Source organism: Camarhynchus parvulus, chromosome 27 (genome assembly GCF_901933205.1).
Source record: "Camarhynchus parvulus chromosome 27, STF_HiC, whole genome shotgun sequence".
NCBI classification, from domain to species: domain Eukaryota; kingdom Metazoa; phylum Chordata; class Aves; order Passeriformes; family Thraupidae; genus Camarhynchus; species Camarhynchus parvulus.
In genome coordinates this window covers 3,206,982-3,221,501 of record NC_044597.1, presented here as the reverse complement: position 1 = coordinate 3,221,501, position 14,520 = coordinate 3,206,982, and the positions used below count along the sequence as shown (strand labels likewise).

Sequence of the window (14,520 nt, the reverse complement as noted above, 5' to 3'; positions counted from 1 at the left end):
TCAGGGCAGGCAGGGCTGGCACAGGCTGCCTTTCAGCCCCGTGCTTCTCCCAGCTGCTGCGGCGCCAACTCCTCTTCCTGCCGACCCTCTGTGGAAAAAGACAGCTCTGGACACCCAGACCCCAGCACTGCCACCCTGGAGATCTCCCCCTGCCCTCCTCACTGCTTTAGCTCTGTCTCTTCAATGACAGCTCCCCCTCCCAGCCCCGAGGTCAGCTGCAGCCGCCTCTGTCCCCCCTGTCTTTTGGCAGATGATGCTTTTCCATCTGGCACTCAGGGTTACCCTGGGCAAGCACTAACTGTGCCACTTCAGCCTTTGCAATAGGCATTTGGAACAAAAACTGACTTTTCCTGTAAATAATGTAGGACTGGAGAGTCCAGAGGAGCCCACATCAGGGGCACCACCATTCCAAAGGCTCCTCTCCCAATAAAACAAAAGGAGTAGGTGGGTGCTCAGGGCAGTTTTGTGTGTGTGCAGCCAATGTCTGGAATTAACAGCCTGGCTGTTTCAAAACCTCAGTCAATAGAAGGCAGGGCAGAGCCAACTGCTTTGCATACAAATTAAACTTCCAAAACTTTAATTAAACTTGTTGTGCGAAACTGAAAATGTTTAGATAATTTATGGTTTCAGTTATTTTAGCTGCTAGTCCCTAATCCGGTCTCATTCTGACAAGCCAATAAAACTCAGTTACATGACTCTTTGTCCAGCTCCAGGTGAGGCTGCCCTTAAAGAGCTGCTGAATTGTGCCAGGGGCTGGAACAGCTCTGGGGCTCTCCCAGCCCATTCCCTGGCCCCGGAATGGTCTTTGGTGTGCTCCCTGGACATTTATCAGAGCCAAATCCTCAGATGCCTCATGGTTTTCTAATCAGCCCTGTCTGGAAACAGGTCAGCACTGGTTCCTCACCACAGTGTTGCTTTTCCTACCAGCATCACGAATTTTCATATCCCTGTAAGGCAAAGCACAGAGATTTTAGGGTGCCCAGCTCTGTTTGCATACATGATGTCGTGTTGGCCACCCTCCAGCAGGCAGTGGTAGGTCTGGATCTCCTGCTCCAAGCGACACTTGACGTCCAGAAGGGTCTTGTACTCCTGGTTCTGGCACTCCATTTCCGCTCGGATCTCAGCCAGCCGCTGCTCCACGCAGGAGATCTGGTTCTGCAGCTCAGCCAGGTATTTGTTGTAGCGACACTCAGTCTCCGTCAAAGAGGATTCCAGGTTTTCTTTCTGAGAACAGAACAAACACACAGGTACCTGGGTTTGACACAGGTACAGCCCTGCTCACAAGAGCTGGAGCTGTGTATCCTTGTGGCATCACCTACCATAGTGAGCTGGGCTTGTACATTGATTTCCAGGGCCTGCAGCTGACGTCTCAGCTCAGTCACCTGCTTGTTGCTCGACTCAATCTCCTGGCTGCTTGTGACAACCTCCAGATTCACCTCCTCCACCTGCAAGGTCAGAAAAGAACAGGCCTTTCCTCACCTCCCAACTGTATCTCGTGGTGTCCAGACCTCCCCACACCCCGCAGTACCCTGAGCACACCCAAGGCTGACACCCTGTTTATTCCATTCTGACCCAGTGACACCATGTGGTGGCCCCTTTGCCGTGGAGGGAACACAGAAATCAGGCAGTACAGTTAGATCTGAGCACATCTGTAACACTTGTTGTTATTAGAACACCTCCTAATCCCTCATTTTTTCCCTTTCCCCCTTGGGGCAGAGCTGGCTGCAGCTCTGAGGACACGAGGTACCTTGCAGGCGTACCACTGCTCCGTCTCTTTGCGGTTGCGCTCCATCAGCGTCTCGTACTGGCACCTCAGATCCTCCAGGATCTTCCTCAGGTCTGGGCCAGGGCAGGCATTGACCTCCACACTCACATCCCCAGTGGCCTGTTTCCTCAGACAGCTCATTTCCTGCAGGAAATACGCGGCTGTATCAGTAATATCCATCCATCCTTGGGGAGATTTCCCTTCTTCTCAATTCCCTGAGAGAGCTGACCTCCTCGTGGTTGGTCTTTAGGCAGCACATCTCCTCTGTCAGAGCCTCACACTGCAGCTGCAGGTCGGTCTTGCAGCTGGCCAGCTGGTCCAGGACGGGCCGGAGGTTGCAAATGTCGGCATCCACGTTCTGCCGGAGACCACACTCGGTCTCATACCTTAAACCAAGGTCAGCATGTCAGCAAAGCAGGGCAAGGCCTTCAGTTGAGTTTGGGGGGAAAAAAATGAGGATCAAGTTCTTTCCCTTCAGACATGCAGTGCTATGAATATTGCCAGTGGTATCAGAGATCTGTTTTACTATGCAGTGTGACAGGCAGAGGGTTGGGATGTCCCCATCACCACCCTTCACCTGCCCTTCCATGGGCCAGCAGGGGACAATACTCACTTCACTCTGAAGTCATCAGCAGTCATCCTGTTGTTATCAATGTTCAGAAGGATTTTGTTAGTCTCCATGGCTGCACACAGGATCTGGAAAAGAAATCATAAGGGGAATATGTGGGGTTGCAGCTTCCTCTGCCTCCAGAAGACCCTGGAGGAAACACCTACCTGGGGTATTTTATGATAATTCCATATATTGGGGTTATTAATCAGTTATGTGGCATCACAGCAGGGAAACCCATGTGCCAGCTGGGTGGACCCAGACTTGCTAAAGCATCAGTGCTCAGTAAATGCAGAATCCCCCTCCCACAGACCATCATTTCATATAAACCATTGCTTCAGCTGCCCCTCCAGAGCCATTGCCTCTGCCCTTTGACAGGGCTCTGTGCACATATGAAAGCAAAACCTGAAGAAATAGCAGGGTTTTCTTGACAAACAAGGGTTTACCTGGTTCTGAAGGTCTTCAATTTCCTTGTGGTAGCAGCTGTAGTCCCGTGGCTCGCAGATGGGCCCCACCTTGGCGTACCACTCCCTGATCTTGCACTCCAGGTCGGCATTGTCCCCCTCCAGGAGCCGCACCTTGTCCAGGTACGAGGCCAAGCGGTCGTTGAGGTTCTGCATGGTCGCCTTCTCGTTGTTAGCAAACAGGATCCCATCCCCACAGCCGGCCCCAGCCCTGGGGAAGCCACCTCGAGTGCAGACACCTCCTGTGCTGAATCCCAGGGCAGAACAAGCCCTCTGGGTGGCTCCGAAGCTGCCACCAGCCGCGCTGCCGGTGCTCAGCTGCTTCCCGAGCAATCCCTCGCTCACGCTGCCGCCGGAGAAGCTGCCAACCACAGCACCCAAGTCATAGGCAGCGTGTCTGCCCGAGGAGGCAGAGGACACCCTCCTGGCAGTGCCAGCTGCGTTGCTGCCTGTGCTGCCCCTGCCCTGGGTGCAGGTGGTGACGACCTGCCTGACAGTGCAGCTCATGGTGTGGGTGCGGAGCCAACAGAGCCCAAGGCAAGTGCTCAGGTGGCTGCAGGATCCAACTGTGATACCTCTGTCCCCTGGTCCTCTATTTATACCAGTCCCTGTGGATCGTGCCACTGGAGAAGGGCTGTTTATTCTTCCTCCTTGTGACCTGGCTAGGAGGTGTTTTCTTTTTTTTTTTCAGCCGGAAATAATTCCCCAAAGGCGTTTGTCTCCAGAAATCCCACAACAGAAAGATGCTTTGGTTAACAGAAGCGTGTTTCAAAACTACATCAAAAATGTTACTTCCTGAATCATCAGGTCTGACTTGTGATGACAACTCAACAACAGTGACACAAAAACCCGACGATACCCCAGAGTGCCCGGGGAATGAAGCACCGCAGCAATTATCCATCCCCGGCGTGGGCGAGTCTACCCGGAAAGTGAAAGCTGTGGGAAAGGTGTCCTATCTGACAGAGCCTGTTCGACCCCTTTGTGACCAGAAACGAGGGTGTCCCCTCACTCAGCTGGCCTCAGTCCCTGGGATCAGGGCCAGGAGACCACCCTGGGCCTGCAGCAAGGTCTGTTCCATTCTATGTGGTGTGGCGTGAGCCCCTGGTCTGGGTCTTTAGAGCTCAAATGCTCCAGGAGAGCACAGAGGAATATTGCACTGGAATGTACCAGGGCTGGTTTATCCCTTCTCTTTATTCTACATCCATCAAAACATCCCCTTGAAGAGGTCTGGGTTGTTTTGTTGCTTTCAAGGGTAGACAAAACAAACAAGGGTAGTCAAGTATTTATCTAAAATATGAAAGGATATTTCCTGGACACCAAACATGCAGTCCACTGAATATTCACTGCCACACAGGATGTTTCATAAGATTTCTGAAATAGTAATGTGGAGAATTTCAGGAGATGCATGACTCCGCAGAAGTCTGATCCAGTTCCAACCAGCACATGAAAACTCTCCAATACAATCTCGGTGTTAAATTTAGAAAGGACAATAGAAAAGATCTTTTAAAAAGTTTATTAAACTAATTTTTTAGTTCTGGAACACTAAATTGAGGAAGAAGGGAAATAATTAAAATGTTTTGTCATCTGAATCTTTCATTTTATTAATAACATTAATATAGCAATGCTAATATTGGCTGGCTCTCACCCATGTGTGGTTCAGCTTTGGGTTTGGCATCCAGGTCACCTGGCCACGTGGCATAAAGAATGTGTCAGGTGCAGCCTGGCTCACAAATATTGCTTCTGCCATTTGGGCAAGTTCATTAAGTTCAATTTTATCTTGACACTGCAAATCCAGCACTCCTGAACTCTGGGGTAGTTCTCTGGGTGTCCATCGTCTCTAAGAGCCACCATCAGGAAGGGAAGCCAGGGTGCTCTGGTGCCACAGTGATGGCCAGACCCTGCCTGGAGCCAGGAATCAGGGTCAGGCAGGGCTGCCCACCTGCAGCCTGGGCACAACTGGTCTTTTTTCTACCAAAGAATTATAGAATGACTGCTGAGTAAACGTTTAATTTCATTTAATCGAGATTGATATGGTTCTTCAGTTTTCAAGGCCAGGTTGGATGGAGCTTGGAGCAACCTGGTCTAGTGGGAGGTGGTAGAGGGTGGAATGAGATGGTCTTTAAGTCCCTCCCAGCCCAAACCATCCTGTGGCTGTGGGATTGCTTCAATAAGGAAAACACCCACAATGAGTAGAGGGGTTTTTCAATTACTGCAAACTAAGCAGAGATGTCCATGTTCTTGTCTTTTTCTCTTCCTTCTCTCTTTTCTTTTCTTTTCTTTTCTTTTCTTTTCTTTTCTTTTCTTTTCTTTTCTTTTTTTCTTTTCTTTTCTTTTCTTTTCTTTTCTTTTCTTTTCTTTTCTTTCTTTTCTTTTTTTTCTTTTTTTTCTTTTCTTTTCTTTTCTTTTCTTTTTTCTTTTCTTTTCTTTTCTTTTTCTCTTTTTTTTCTTTTCTTTTTTTTCTTTTCTTTTTTTTTCTTTTCTTTTCTTTTCTTTTCTTTTCTTTTCTTTTCTTTTCTTTTCTTTTCTTTTCTTTTCTTTTCTTTTCTTTTCTTTTTCTTTTCTTTTCTTTTCTTTTCTTTTCTTTTCTTTTCTTTTCTTTTCTTTTCTTTTCTTTTCTTTTCTTTTTCTTTTCTTTTCTTTCTCTTTTTCTCTTTTTCTTTCTTTCTTTCTTTCTTTCTTTCTTTCTTTCTTTCTTTCTTTCTTTCTTTCTTTCTTTCTTTCTTTCTTTCTTTCTTTCTTTCTTTCTTTCTTTCTTTCTTTCTTTCTTTCTTTCTTTCTTTCTTTCTTTCTTTCTTTTCTCTCTCTCTCTTTCTTCTTTCCTTCTTCCTCTCTTCCTCTCTTTCCCCCCTCTCTCTCTCTCTCTCTCTTTCTCTCTCTCTTTCTTTCTCTCTTTCCTTCAGACATTACCAAGGGTGATTAGAATTCCTACAGCTTTTGTAAAGGAGAACAGTAATTTATTATTATTTTCTTGGAATTGTGTGTTCTTCATGCCAGCTTTATTCCTTTCCAAAATTCAAAATTTTCTTTAAAACCAGCTCTTGCTTTTCCATGAGAACAAACCTCAAGCCCTGCCAGCAGTCACAGCCCTCATTTTATTAAAGCCATTTTCACTTTGTGATGAGGAGATCTGCTAATGATGGCATCTCCATGCCTAATGGAAAGCTCCTGCCAGAATTAGCTTTGATTGACTTCCTGGCTGGAGTCTGCAGATGGAAATTTGCTCCCCACATCCCTGCAGGCAGCCAGGGGCAATGCTCTGATGAGCTGTCCTTGGCTGACTTGGGAGCCCCTCGCAGGCACTGCTGCACCCCAGGGGAGGAAGAGGAGCAGAAGAATGACAGGGGAGCAGAGGAATGACAGGGGAGCAGAGGAATGAAGGCTCATGAGGATCTCCCGTGGGCATTTCAGGAACAGCAGCACAGGTCTGACCAGGAAAAATTACTACTTCAAGTAACAAATGAGCAGAAGAGTCTCCCCCAGGCAAAGGTGTTGCTCCCACATAATGAGCTTTGTAAAAAACAGAAAGGAAGGAATTATATTCCAGGTTTCCATCGGCGTCCTGGGCTGTGTGACAGAGAGTGGGGTGGTGGCAGAGGATGGACATGCTGGAGTTATTCCCAAGAGTCCTCTACAGCAGAATTATCAGACTCAACAGGGCAATGGAAGTGAGAAAGATTAGATTTCCCTGAAAGGAAATCCTTTGGGAGTCTCAGGATATCTTTTAAGGCTTAAGACTGTTTCTTAGGCTAATGCAGATGGAGTTTAATGTGCCCCCAAGAAGGAGATCCAGCGTTTCATGTTACTACAAACACCTGAATCATCAGGTGTTTTCACATCCAAGAGGACTTCCTTGGGGACTCAAAGACCCAGACACAGCACCAAACCCCAAGTCCCTGCTGGTGCCCAGGCACAGGAGGGCAGGGGAGGAGCTGGAGCCAAGTACTGGCAGCACCCACCAGCCTGGCCAGGGAGAGGCTCATCCAGAGGCACCCCGAGCTCCTCTCTCTCTCTGTCAGCTGAATTTCCATGTTAACCTATGGAAAATCCTGGTGTTCTCAATTTACAAAGTATTTACAAAGTATTTGCTTATCTGGCTGGTGATGTACCTGTCATGCCACTTTCTGTCAGCCTGCTATTGGCTGTACTGGGGCTGATCTCCATCTTCTGGTGACAGCAGGTGCTCCAGGCTCTGATCCCAGCTTTGCAAGTCACTCCAGGCAAATCATTCAGCTCCTCCAAGTCTCAATTTCATGCTTTGTACGATGGAAACAACAATAACAACTATCTTCCTCCTTGAGGGCATTGTAAAAACGACTGTCTGAGGAGCACATGGGGCTTTAGAGATTGGAAAGATGACATTTAATTCAGCATTATTCGTTGTCAGTGTTCTTGCTATTTTATATTACTCTTGACACAGGTACGTCCCATTGATTTCTCTCTATGTCTCCATCATGAAATACCTTTAAAGGATGTTCACAATTTCCATTTTTTGTTTTGTTGTCCATAAAGTTTCACCATCATTCACTGAGATCTGGCCTCTGTAATTCCCAGCTGAATCCTAAAAAGGCTTTTCTTCTTGTACTTGCAGCTTGCAGCAAATCTGTAAAACGTTCTCCAAAACCAATGTTTGTCCATCTCTTGGAGAGACAATTTGGCCCTGTTTCAGAGACACAAATATGTGTAGCCAAGGGTAAATAACAAGCAGTAAGTTACCTTATAGTTCTGTGGTACTTTCCTTCTTCAGAGCACTATAATGTCACACAGAGATCATTTGTGCTGAGCTTGGACTTTGCTCTTGCCTGTGATAACAGGGTTGCACTGAGCTGTATGCAGAATTAAAGCCTTTTTCATTGATGCAAATATATGTTGATGAATATCCCCTGATAAGGTCCTCCCAGAGGAACTGAATCCACTGATTACAAACCAGGCTCTTCCATCAGCTCTCCCAGCTCTCCTCAGGATTTCATCTCTGGCTGCTCCTGCTGACTGATGGAAATATCCCAGATCCCAGAGATGACTGAGTGTTCTGTGGATCAATCTCTCCCCTGTGCCCTTTTGGCTGCAGAAGGGGCCACGTCTCTCTGTGCTGCCAGCACAACCAATTACTCTTGGACTGACGTCTTCTTTTAGCCTCCTACTTATATTTAATCAGTTATATTTGTGGTTTGCAGAAAGCTTTTCTGTGTTCATACACTTGGGCCATTCTATAGATGGTTCAGAACTTAAAAAGCCATTTACAGCTAAAGTATAACAACTCTCCTCTGATGCCAAAAAAAGGCAGCACATTAGCAGTTTGCTCAGAATTTCCAGCCTGCAGCTTTGCCTGCTGCCAGAGAGTCTGAGACAGCTTGAGGCTCAGGTACATTTTTCCTTGATCTGGTTTTCATTTTTGAGATAGCTCTGGTTTGTTTGGCCTGGAAGACTTTCCCCAAGGAAGGTCTGTCATTCCAGCAAAGGGAGAAGCACAATACAGTCCATGAACCCTGCACTCTGCTGTGTTTCATTTCCTGCCCTTTTCTGTAATTGCTGAATGATGATACACAATGATAAAATCTCACACTCCCTTCTCTGGAAAGACCTGGCAGGTTCCCCACTTCTTCGATCTCCTTTCCTCTCCTTTGCCTGTCCTGTCCTGCCCAGTGTGACATCATCAGCTCTTTCCAAACCTGCTGGGGCCAGGGAGCACCCTGGGGACTGTAATGCTGTGGGGAGACTCAGAGAGGATGAATGAACCACTGATCACCCAAAGGATGAGCAAGCTGAGCCTCAGCTGCAGGAGCCTCTTGTCCATTGTTATAAGGGAAGCTGAATTAATGCAAACTGTTCCCTCTCACTTTGGTCTGAGCCCCAATCTGTATCCTTGAGGTGTGGGATGGACATAAGCTTATGCACAGGGCTCCCAGCTACCACAGACTAGAAAGCATAAAGTTGGATCAAAGTGATTCTATCAGATTTTTGGCTCGAAAACAATTTCCTCTCCTCTCTGGCCCTCCCTTGGTCGCTCTCCAGCAGGCGAGCGGGCACAGGCACAGCCAGAACCTGCTGCTGCCCAGCTGAGTCACTAATCCTGAGCAGCAGCTCAGCCTCAGGCATCATTTCTACCTCTCAGGTAGTTTCAGGAAGGGTTTTAGCAGTGATCTGTTACACACGACAGTGATAGAAATTATTGCTACTCATCCCTGTGCAGATTAAGCAATGGTTACTTTAGTTCCTCAAGTGCAGCCCTGGGGCAGCATGAATAGCCCTGTAAAAGTTTTTGTGCCTGACAGTGTGATTTAAAGACAGTCAAAAGAGACAGCAGGCCTGTAGGGATGAGGTTTGCCAACCAGCTGGATGCTGGGCTCATGTCTCAGAGAGAATACCTGACAGCAGCAGCCTTGCTGAAGCCATCTAAGTTCAGCTTACAGGAGAAAGTGACTTTTTATGATCCTAAGAGTTTGAGAACTGAGCCTTATTTTGTTGGCTTTAATTACCAGGTGTGTGGGACATTGACCTCAAACCTCATTGTTCCATAATTTCCTTCATTTTGTATCACACAGTTTATGTCTTAGCCAGTCCCATGTATTTACAAGCACCAAGTTCATTAGAAAAAAGCTGGCCCAGGCAGAGCCCCTGTCCCTGCAGGTGGAACCCATGCCCCTCCATTCCCCTCCTCTCACTGGCTTCTTGTGGTTTCTCAGGACTTTCCCTGGCATGAACACAGAGCCCAGAGGATTTGAGGGATCACATGTCAGTGATCAGACAAGACAAGTCTGCAGTTGCACAAGCGAGAAGAAAAAGCTTTATTAAGTGTGTCCAGAGACACCTGCATGGAATGAGGGCAACACATGAGGAAAAGCAGGTGAAGGGAGCACACAACCTGACCACACATGGCCTCAGGCACTTCTTGGCTCAGTCTGATGCTCTCCTGAGCCAGGGGCTGTCCTAGCGAGTGGTGAGGGCCACCTGCTCCCGGGAGGACACCACCTTCCCGTCCTGCACCTCCTCCACGATTGTGCGCACCTGGCGGGACGAGGTCATGACTGCAAAGGAAAGGGTGACGATTATTCACGGCAGGAAGCAGAGAAATGCCTTAAAACATTATCAGATAGAGCACATTCTTCAAGAGCTGGTGGGAATTCCACAAAGGAGTGGAAAATGCTGCTTTAAACAGCCCTGCTTTGACTGGGAAGGGGAAAGAACCAGGCTGAGTGGAAAGGTGGATTCTTACCATCTCTGCCTGAGTGTGAGGACATGGCCGAGGAGTACTGGGAGGAGATGCTACAAGAGAAGCACAAAACCAGAGATGTTAGGGACAAACACTGTTGGAACTGCTACACAGGCTCTGTGTTCAGGCAGGAGAAAAACAGAGAAGGCTCATGGAGATAAAAGTGTCACTCCACTTGGCCTCTCCTGAGGGACAGAGGAACCACAGCAACACCCCACTACAGCCAGACACCAGGGAGAGAGCACTGGGCGTCCACAGCTGGTGTGAACAGGGAAACCAGCCCTGAAAGCTCTGACTGGACTGACACCCTGGGCGCTTTGTGTCTATGACCCATCTCCTCCCAGCCGCCCTCCCAGCAAAGCCCCTCACGCACTGGGCGTCCTCTCCCTCCAGCAGCCGGCGGTACGTGGCAATCTCCTGCTCCAGGCGGCACTTGACGTCCAGCAGGACCCTGTACTCGTGGTTCTGGCGCTCCATGTCGCAGCGCAGCTCGGCCAGCTGCTCCTCCACGCCCGTGATCAGCATCTGCAGCTGGGCCAGCTGGGTGCCGTAGCGCGCCTCGGTGTCGGCCAGGGTGCCCTCCAGCGCCGCTTTCTGCGGGATGGGCACGGGGGTGGGCTCAGGGGGGTGGCCAGGGTGGGCACAGCCCTGCATCCCCCTCCCTGCATGCCCAGCCCTGGTACCGTGCTGAGCTGCGACTGCAGGTCGATCTCCAGGCTCTGGATCGTGCGCCGCAGCTCCGTGATCTCCGTCTTGCCGCTCTGCAGCTGCTCCGTGTTGATGGCCACCTCCCGGTTCAGCTCTTCCGTCTGCAGAGAGGCAAAGCCCTCAGAGCCCTGGCAGCAGCCATGAACCCAGCCCTGTGCTCACTGCTCAGCCCCAGCTCCTCACCTTGCTGAAGAACCACTGCTCAGCGTCCCTGCGGTTCTTCTCGGCCAGGCTCTCGTACTGCTCCCTCATATCCGCCAGGATCTTGGTGAGGTCAATGCCAGGAGCAGCGTCCATCTCCACGCTGATCTCCCCACCCACCTGCCCACGCAGGGCAGTCATTTCCTGCACAAAAAAGACACAACACATGTCAGAATGGCATGGCATCTTCCCATGGTGAGAAATTTCTTATTTGCACCCAGCACAGGAACCCCACAGACTTCCTGGAGATCCTGCCTGAAGGGATTATTTCTCTCCCCTTTCCTGCTCAATTGTCTCCTGACAGCCCAAACTGCAGAGACTCCTGTGTGTTTGGCCTGACTGTTTCCCTGGTGCACATGGAATGTTTGTAGATCCTAATTTGAGCCTGACTCTGTGCTCACCTCCTCATGGTTCTTCTTCAGATAAGCCAGCTCCTCCTTCAGGTTCTCAATCTGCATCTCCAGGTCAGCTCTGGACAGGGTCAGCTCATCCAGGACGCGGCGCAGGCCGTTGATGTCGGCCTCAACACTCATGCGCAGAGCCTGCTCCGACTCAAACCTGGGGACAACACACACAGCTGCATATACCCACCTGATAGAGCATTTTTCTTGTCTTTTCCTTCCCCAGCTCAGTGTATTTTTCCCAAGAATCTTTAATTCAATGTGTGTGCACAGCTCTCACAGTGCAGAAATAGCAGCGCTGTGCCCAGGAAGAGATGAACTATTCCCAAATGTCCCACTCCAGTGGAGCAACCCCAGGTGCAGATAAAAAGCACCTTGAACAGCCAGGATTTCCCCCCTTTTTCACAAAAGCTCTTGGAGGTGTTGGACTCACTTGGTTCGGAAGTCATCTGCTGCCAGCCTGGCATTGTCGATCTGCAGGACGATGTTGGCATTTTCAACAGTTGCAGAAAGAATCTGATGGGGGATAAGTGAAAGAGTTCAAAAGTCATTTCAAACACTGAGTGATCTCATCCAGAGAAGGACTGGAGCAGCGCTGGGCCATGGGGCTGGACTTCCATGTGGGCTCTGCAAAGAAGGAGATGGGGCGCTCATTTCCATCTCCCATCAGCACAAGCTCAGTCCCCTGGGAACACTGCCATGGGCATGTCACCCTGCCCTGGTGAGCCCTGGCAGCACTCCAGGCTTTGGGAATGGGAGCAGCCCAGCTAAGAAGGAAAAAAGGATTGAGGAAGGAAGGAGTGCCTTGTGCCTACCTCATTTGGCTTTCATAATTACACCTGAGGTGCAAGTATTTGCTCTGACATTATGAAAATGATTGGCCATTTAGTGAGCAGGAATTTCTGTAGCCACGAGCTAATGAAGAGCTGTAAATTCTCCTGCTTCAGGAGATATCCAAGGAATAATCCAGGAATATTGATGTGGTCATTTCCCAGCTGACAGGGGAGAGGGAGGGAAGGATCTGCCTTCCCCTGGATCAGGAGCAGAAGGTTTCTGTGAAACCCATCACTCAAATCCAGAGACAGCTCCTGCCTCCAGATGTTTCTGTGCTCCATCAGAGTACACTGACATGCTGGAATCTGCAGAGGAGCTTTCTGCATCAAAGCAAGCCCTTTCCCCCAGGGTGAAGCCCAAGAAATTTTAGGAATGTGAGTTCCCCCCAGGGGCTGACCCTGCCCCGTTTCCCAGGAATTTATTCTTACAGACGGGGTATGACATTGCCCAACCGCCCACACCTCATTCCCTCAGTGAACCTGAGCTCACTCAGGATGAGTGATAAGGGCTGGGGGGGGCAAGCAATGGCAGGCCAGGGAGGGATGGGCAGATTCTGGTGTTTTGGCTGAAAGACTTTTGTTTAAAATCATCCAGGGAGCTGCTAAAAATAAAGAAGTTACCTTTGCCATGACTTCATCTGCTGCATTTTACAGCAGGGCACACACCTGATTTCAGCACCTACCATAGCCCACTGTGTTCCAATCCTGGATTGAACTCTTGTGTCTGCAACTCCCAAAGAACAACATCCCATAGGACAGTTTCTTTCTATTTTAACCTCTACCTTTACCTCCTCAAAGGATAGGGGGTGGAAATCTGATTTGTAGGATATTTGTGAGAATGACTATTCATCTCCATCTGCATATCACTCAGCAGTGAGCAGGGCCAGGAGATAACAAGTCCCTGCCTGCTGAGAGCTCTATCAGGAGCCTAACAGGGAGCAGTTATGGGGCACAAGTAGTAAAAAGGAAGGCAGGAGGTGACAGTGTCGCAGCAAGGATCATCAGGTAACCTGAATCTATCTGACTCCTTTCCTGCCCCATCTTTTTCCCTACACCAGAACAGTCAACAGAAACCCCATGCTGGTGCCTGGTGACCTGCTGTTCACAGTGACTGTTATTCCAAAGCTCTGCTTTTCATTTCACACTGATTACCTGCTATTTGATAAACTTCTCCCCTCCAGCTGTAACACGAACAAGGTCATCTTTTCACAAGTGACTTTGCTGAAGATGTCACGTTAATCCCAGCATCCTACCTTGTTCCTGAGCTCCTCGATAGTCCTGTAGTAGGGGCTGTAGTCACGGTCAGGACCAGGTCCCTGCTTCTTGTACCACTCCCTGATCTTCACCTCCAGGTCGGTGTTGGCCTCCTCCAGGGCTCGCACCTTGTCCAGGTAGGTGGCCAGGCGGTCGTTGAGGTTCTGCATGGTCTCCTTCTCCCCCGCCGGCAGGATGCCATCACCGCCTCCAAAGCCTCCGAATCCTCCTCCAAAGCCGGCCCCAAAGCCGGCCCCATAGCTGCCCCCAAAGCCCCCGCCCAGGGCCCCTCCTGCGCTGCTGCAGTAGCTGCCCCCAAAGCCGCTGCCGAGCCCCGAGACCACGCGCGAGGAGACGGAGTAGCTGCCGGAGCCGCCGTGCACGCTGGGGGCCCGGTACCCTCCTCCCCCGACACGCACGGAGGAGACCCTGCTGGAGCCGCCCCCCAGGCCCCCGAAGCCCTTGAGGGAGGTGGAGGACGAGTATTGCCTGACAGTGGTGCTCATGCTGGAGGCGGGAGGTGCACACAGAGGCGGCTCGGCAGCGCAGCAGCAGCGGCAGCAGCAGCGAGTGCTCGCTCCCCTGCCTCGGGGCCCTTTATAGCCCGGCCAGGAGGCGTTGCCACACTTTTTTTTCTCCTTTTTTTTTTCCTTGCATTCCCGACGATTTCCATCACTCATAAAACCCGAGCCAACTTCCAGAATCGTCATTTTTGCCTTTGTTCTATTCACGCTTTTTGTCACATTGTACTTGAAGCTTTTTCTCTTACAAACGGCATCTTTATGCTTCTTCCGTTTCCAAGTAAATTGTCAGGTGTGATTAAAAGGAGGAGGCTCCTTGCTCAGGGCTATGGTTTAATTCCCTGTGCACTGTGAGCTTTGAAACAGAGCGGTGGAGGATTTGAGGGAATAGCTCAGCATCTCTTTTACTGTGGCTTTTTGTCCTAGCTACAGTTTCCTGTCCCTGCTTGGGCTGCACACACACACCTGCAGGGACAGCAGTGTTGTGAGACCCTGAATGCACCTCCAAAGCCCCTGAGTACAATGGTGCTGGAAGGAACTTGGCTGCCCATCCTGGAAA

General features: G+C 49.7%; 2 protein-coding genes across 2 annotated transcripts; both read right to left on the bottom strand.

Annotated features, from left to right (window-relative positions):
• LOC115913926 (keratin, type I cytoskeletal 19-like) lies at nt 1-3,343 on the bottom strand. Its single transcript, XM_030966234.1, has 7 exons — nt 2,819-3,343; nt 2,379-2,461; nt 1,995-2,151; nt 1,748-1,909; nt 1,320-1,445; nt 998-1,224; nt 1-88 (listed from the first exon to the last, which is right to left on the bottom strand). The coding sequence occupies exons 1-7, from the start codon at nt 3,341-3,343 to the stop codon at nt 1-3; spliced, it is 1,368 nt and encodes a 455-aa protein (XP_030822094.1).
• A 6,253-nt stretch (nt 3,344-9,596) lies between these two features.
• Nucleotides 9,597-14,033, bottom strand: LOC115913907 (keratin, type I cytoskeletal 14). Its single transcript, XM_030966202.1, has 8 exons — nt 13,440-14,033; nt 11,787-11,869; nt 11,354-11,510; nt 10,935-11,096; nt 10,727-10,852; nt 10,417-10,637; nt 10,047-10,096; nt 9,597-9,858 (listed from the first exon to the last, which is right to left on the bottom strand). The coding sequence occupies exons 1-8, from the start codon at nt 13,944-13,946 to the stop codon at nt 9,761-9,763; spliced, it is 1,404 nt and encodes a 467-aa protein (XP_030822062.1). The 5' UTR covers nt 13,947-14,033; the 3' UTR covers nt 9,597-9,760.
• Between the last annotated feature and the right edge of the window lie 487 nt (nt 14,034-14,520).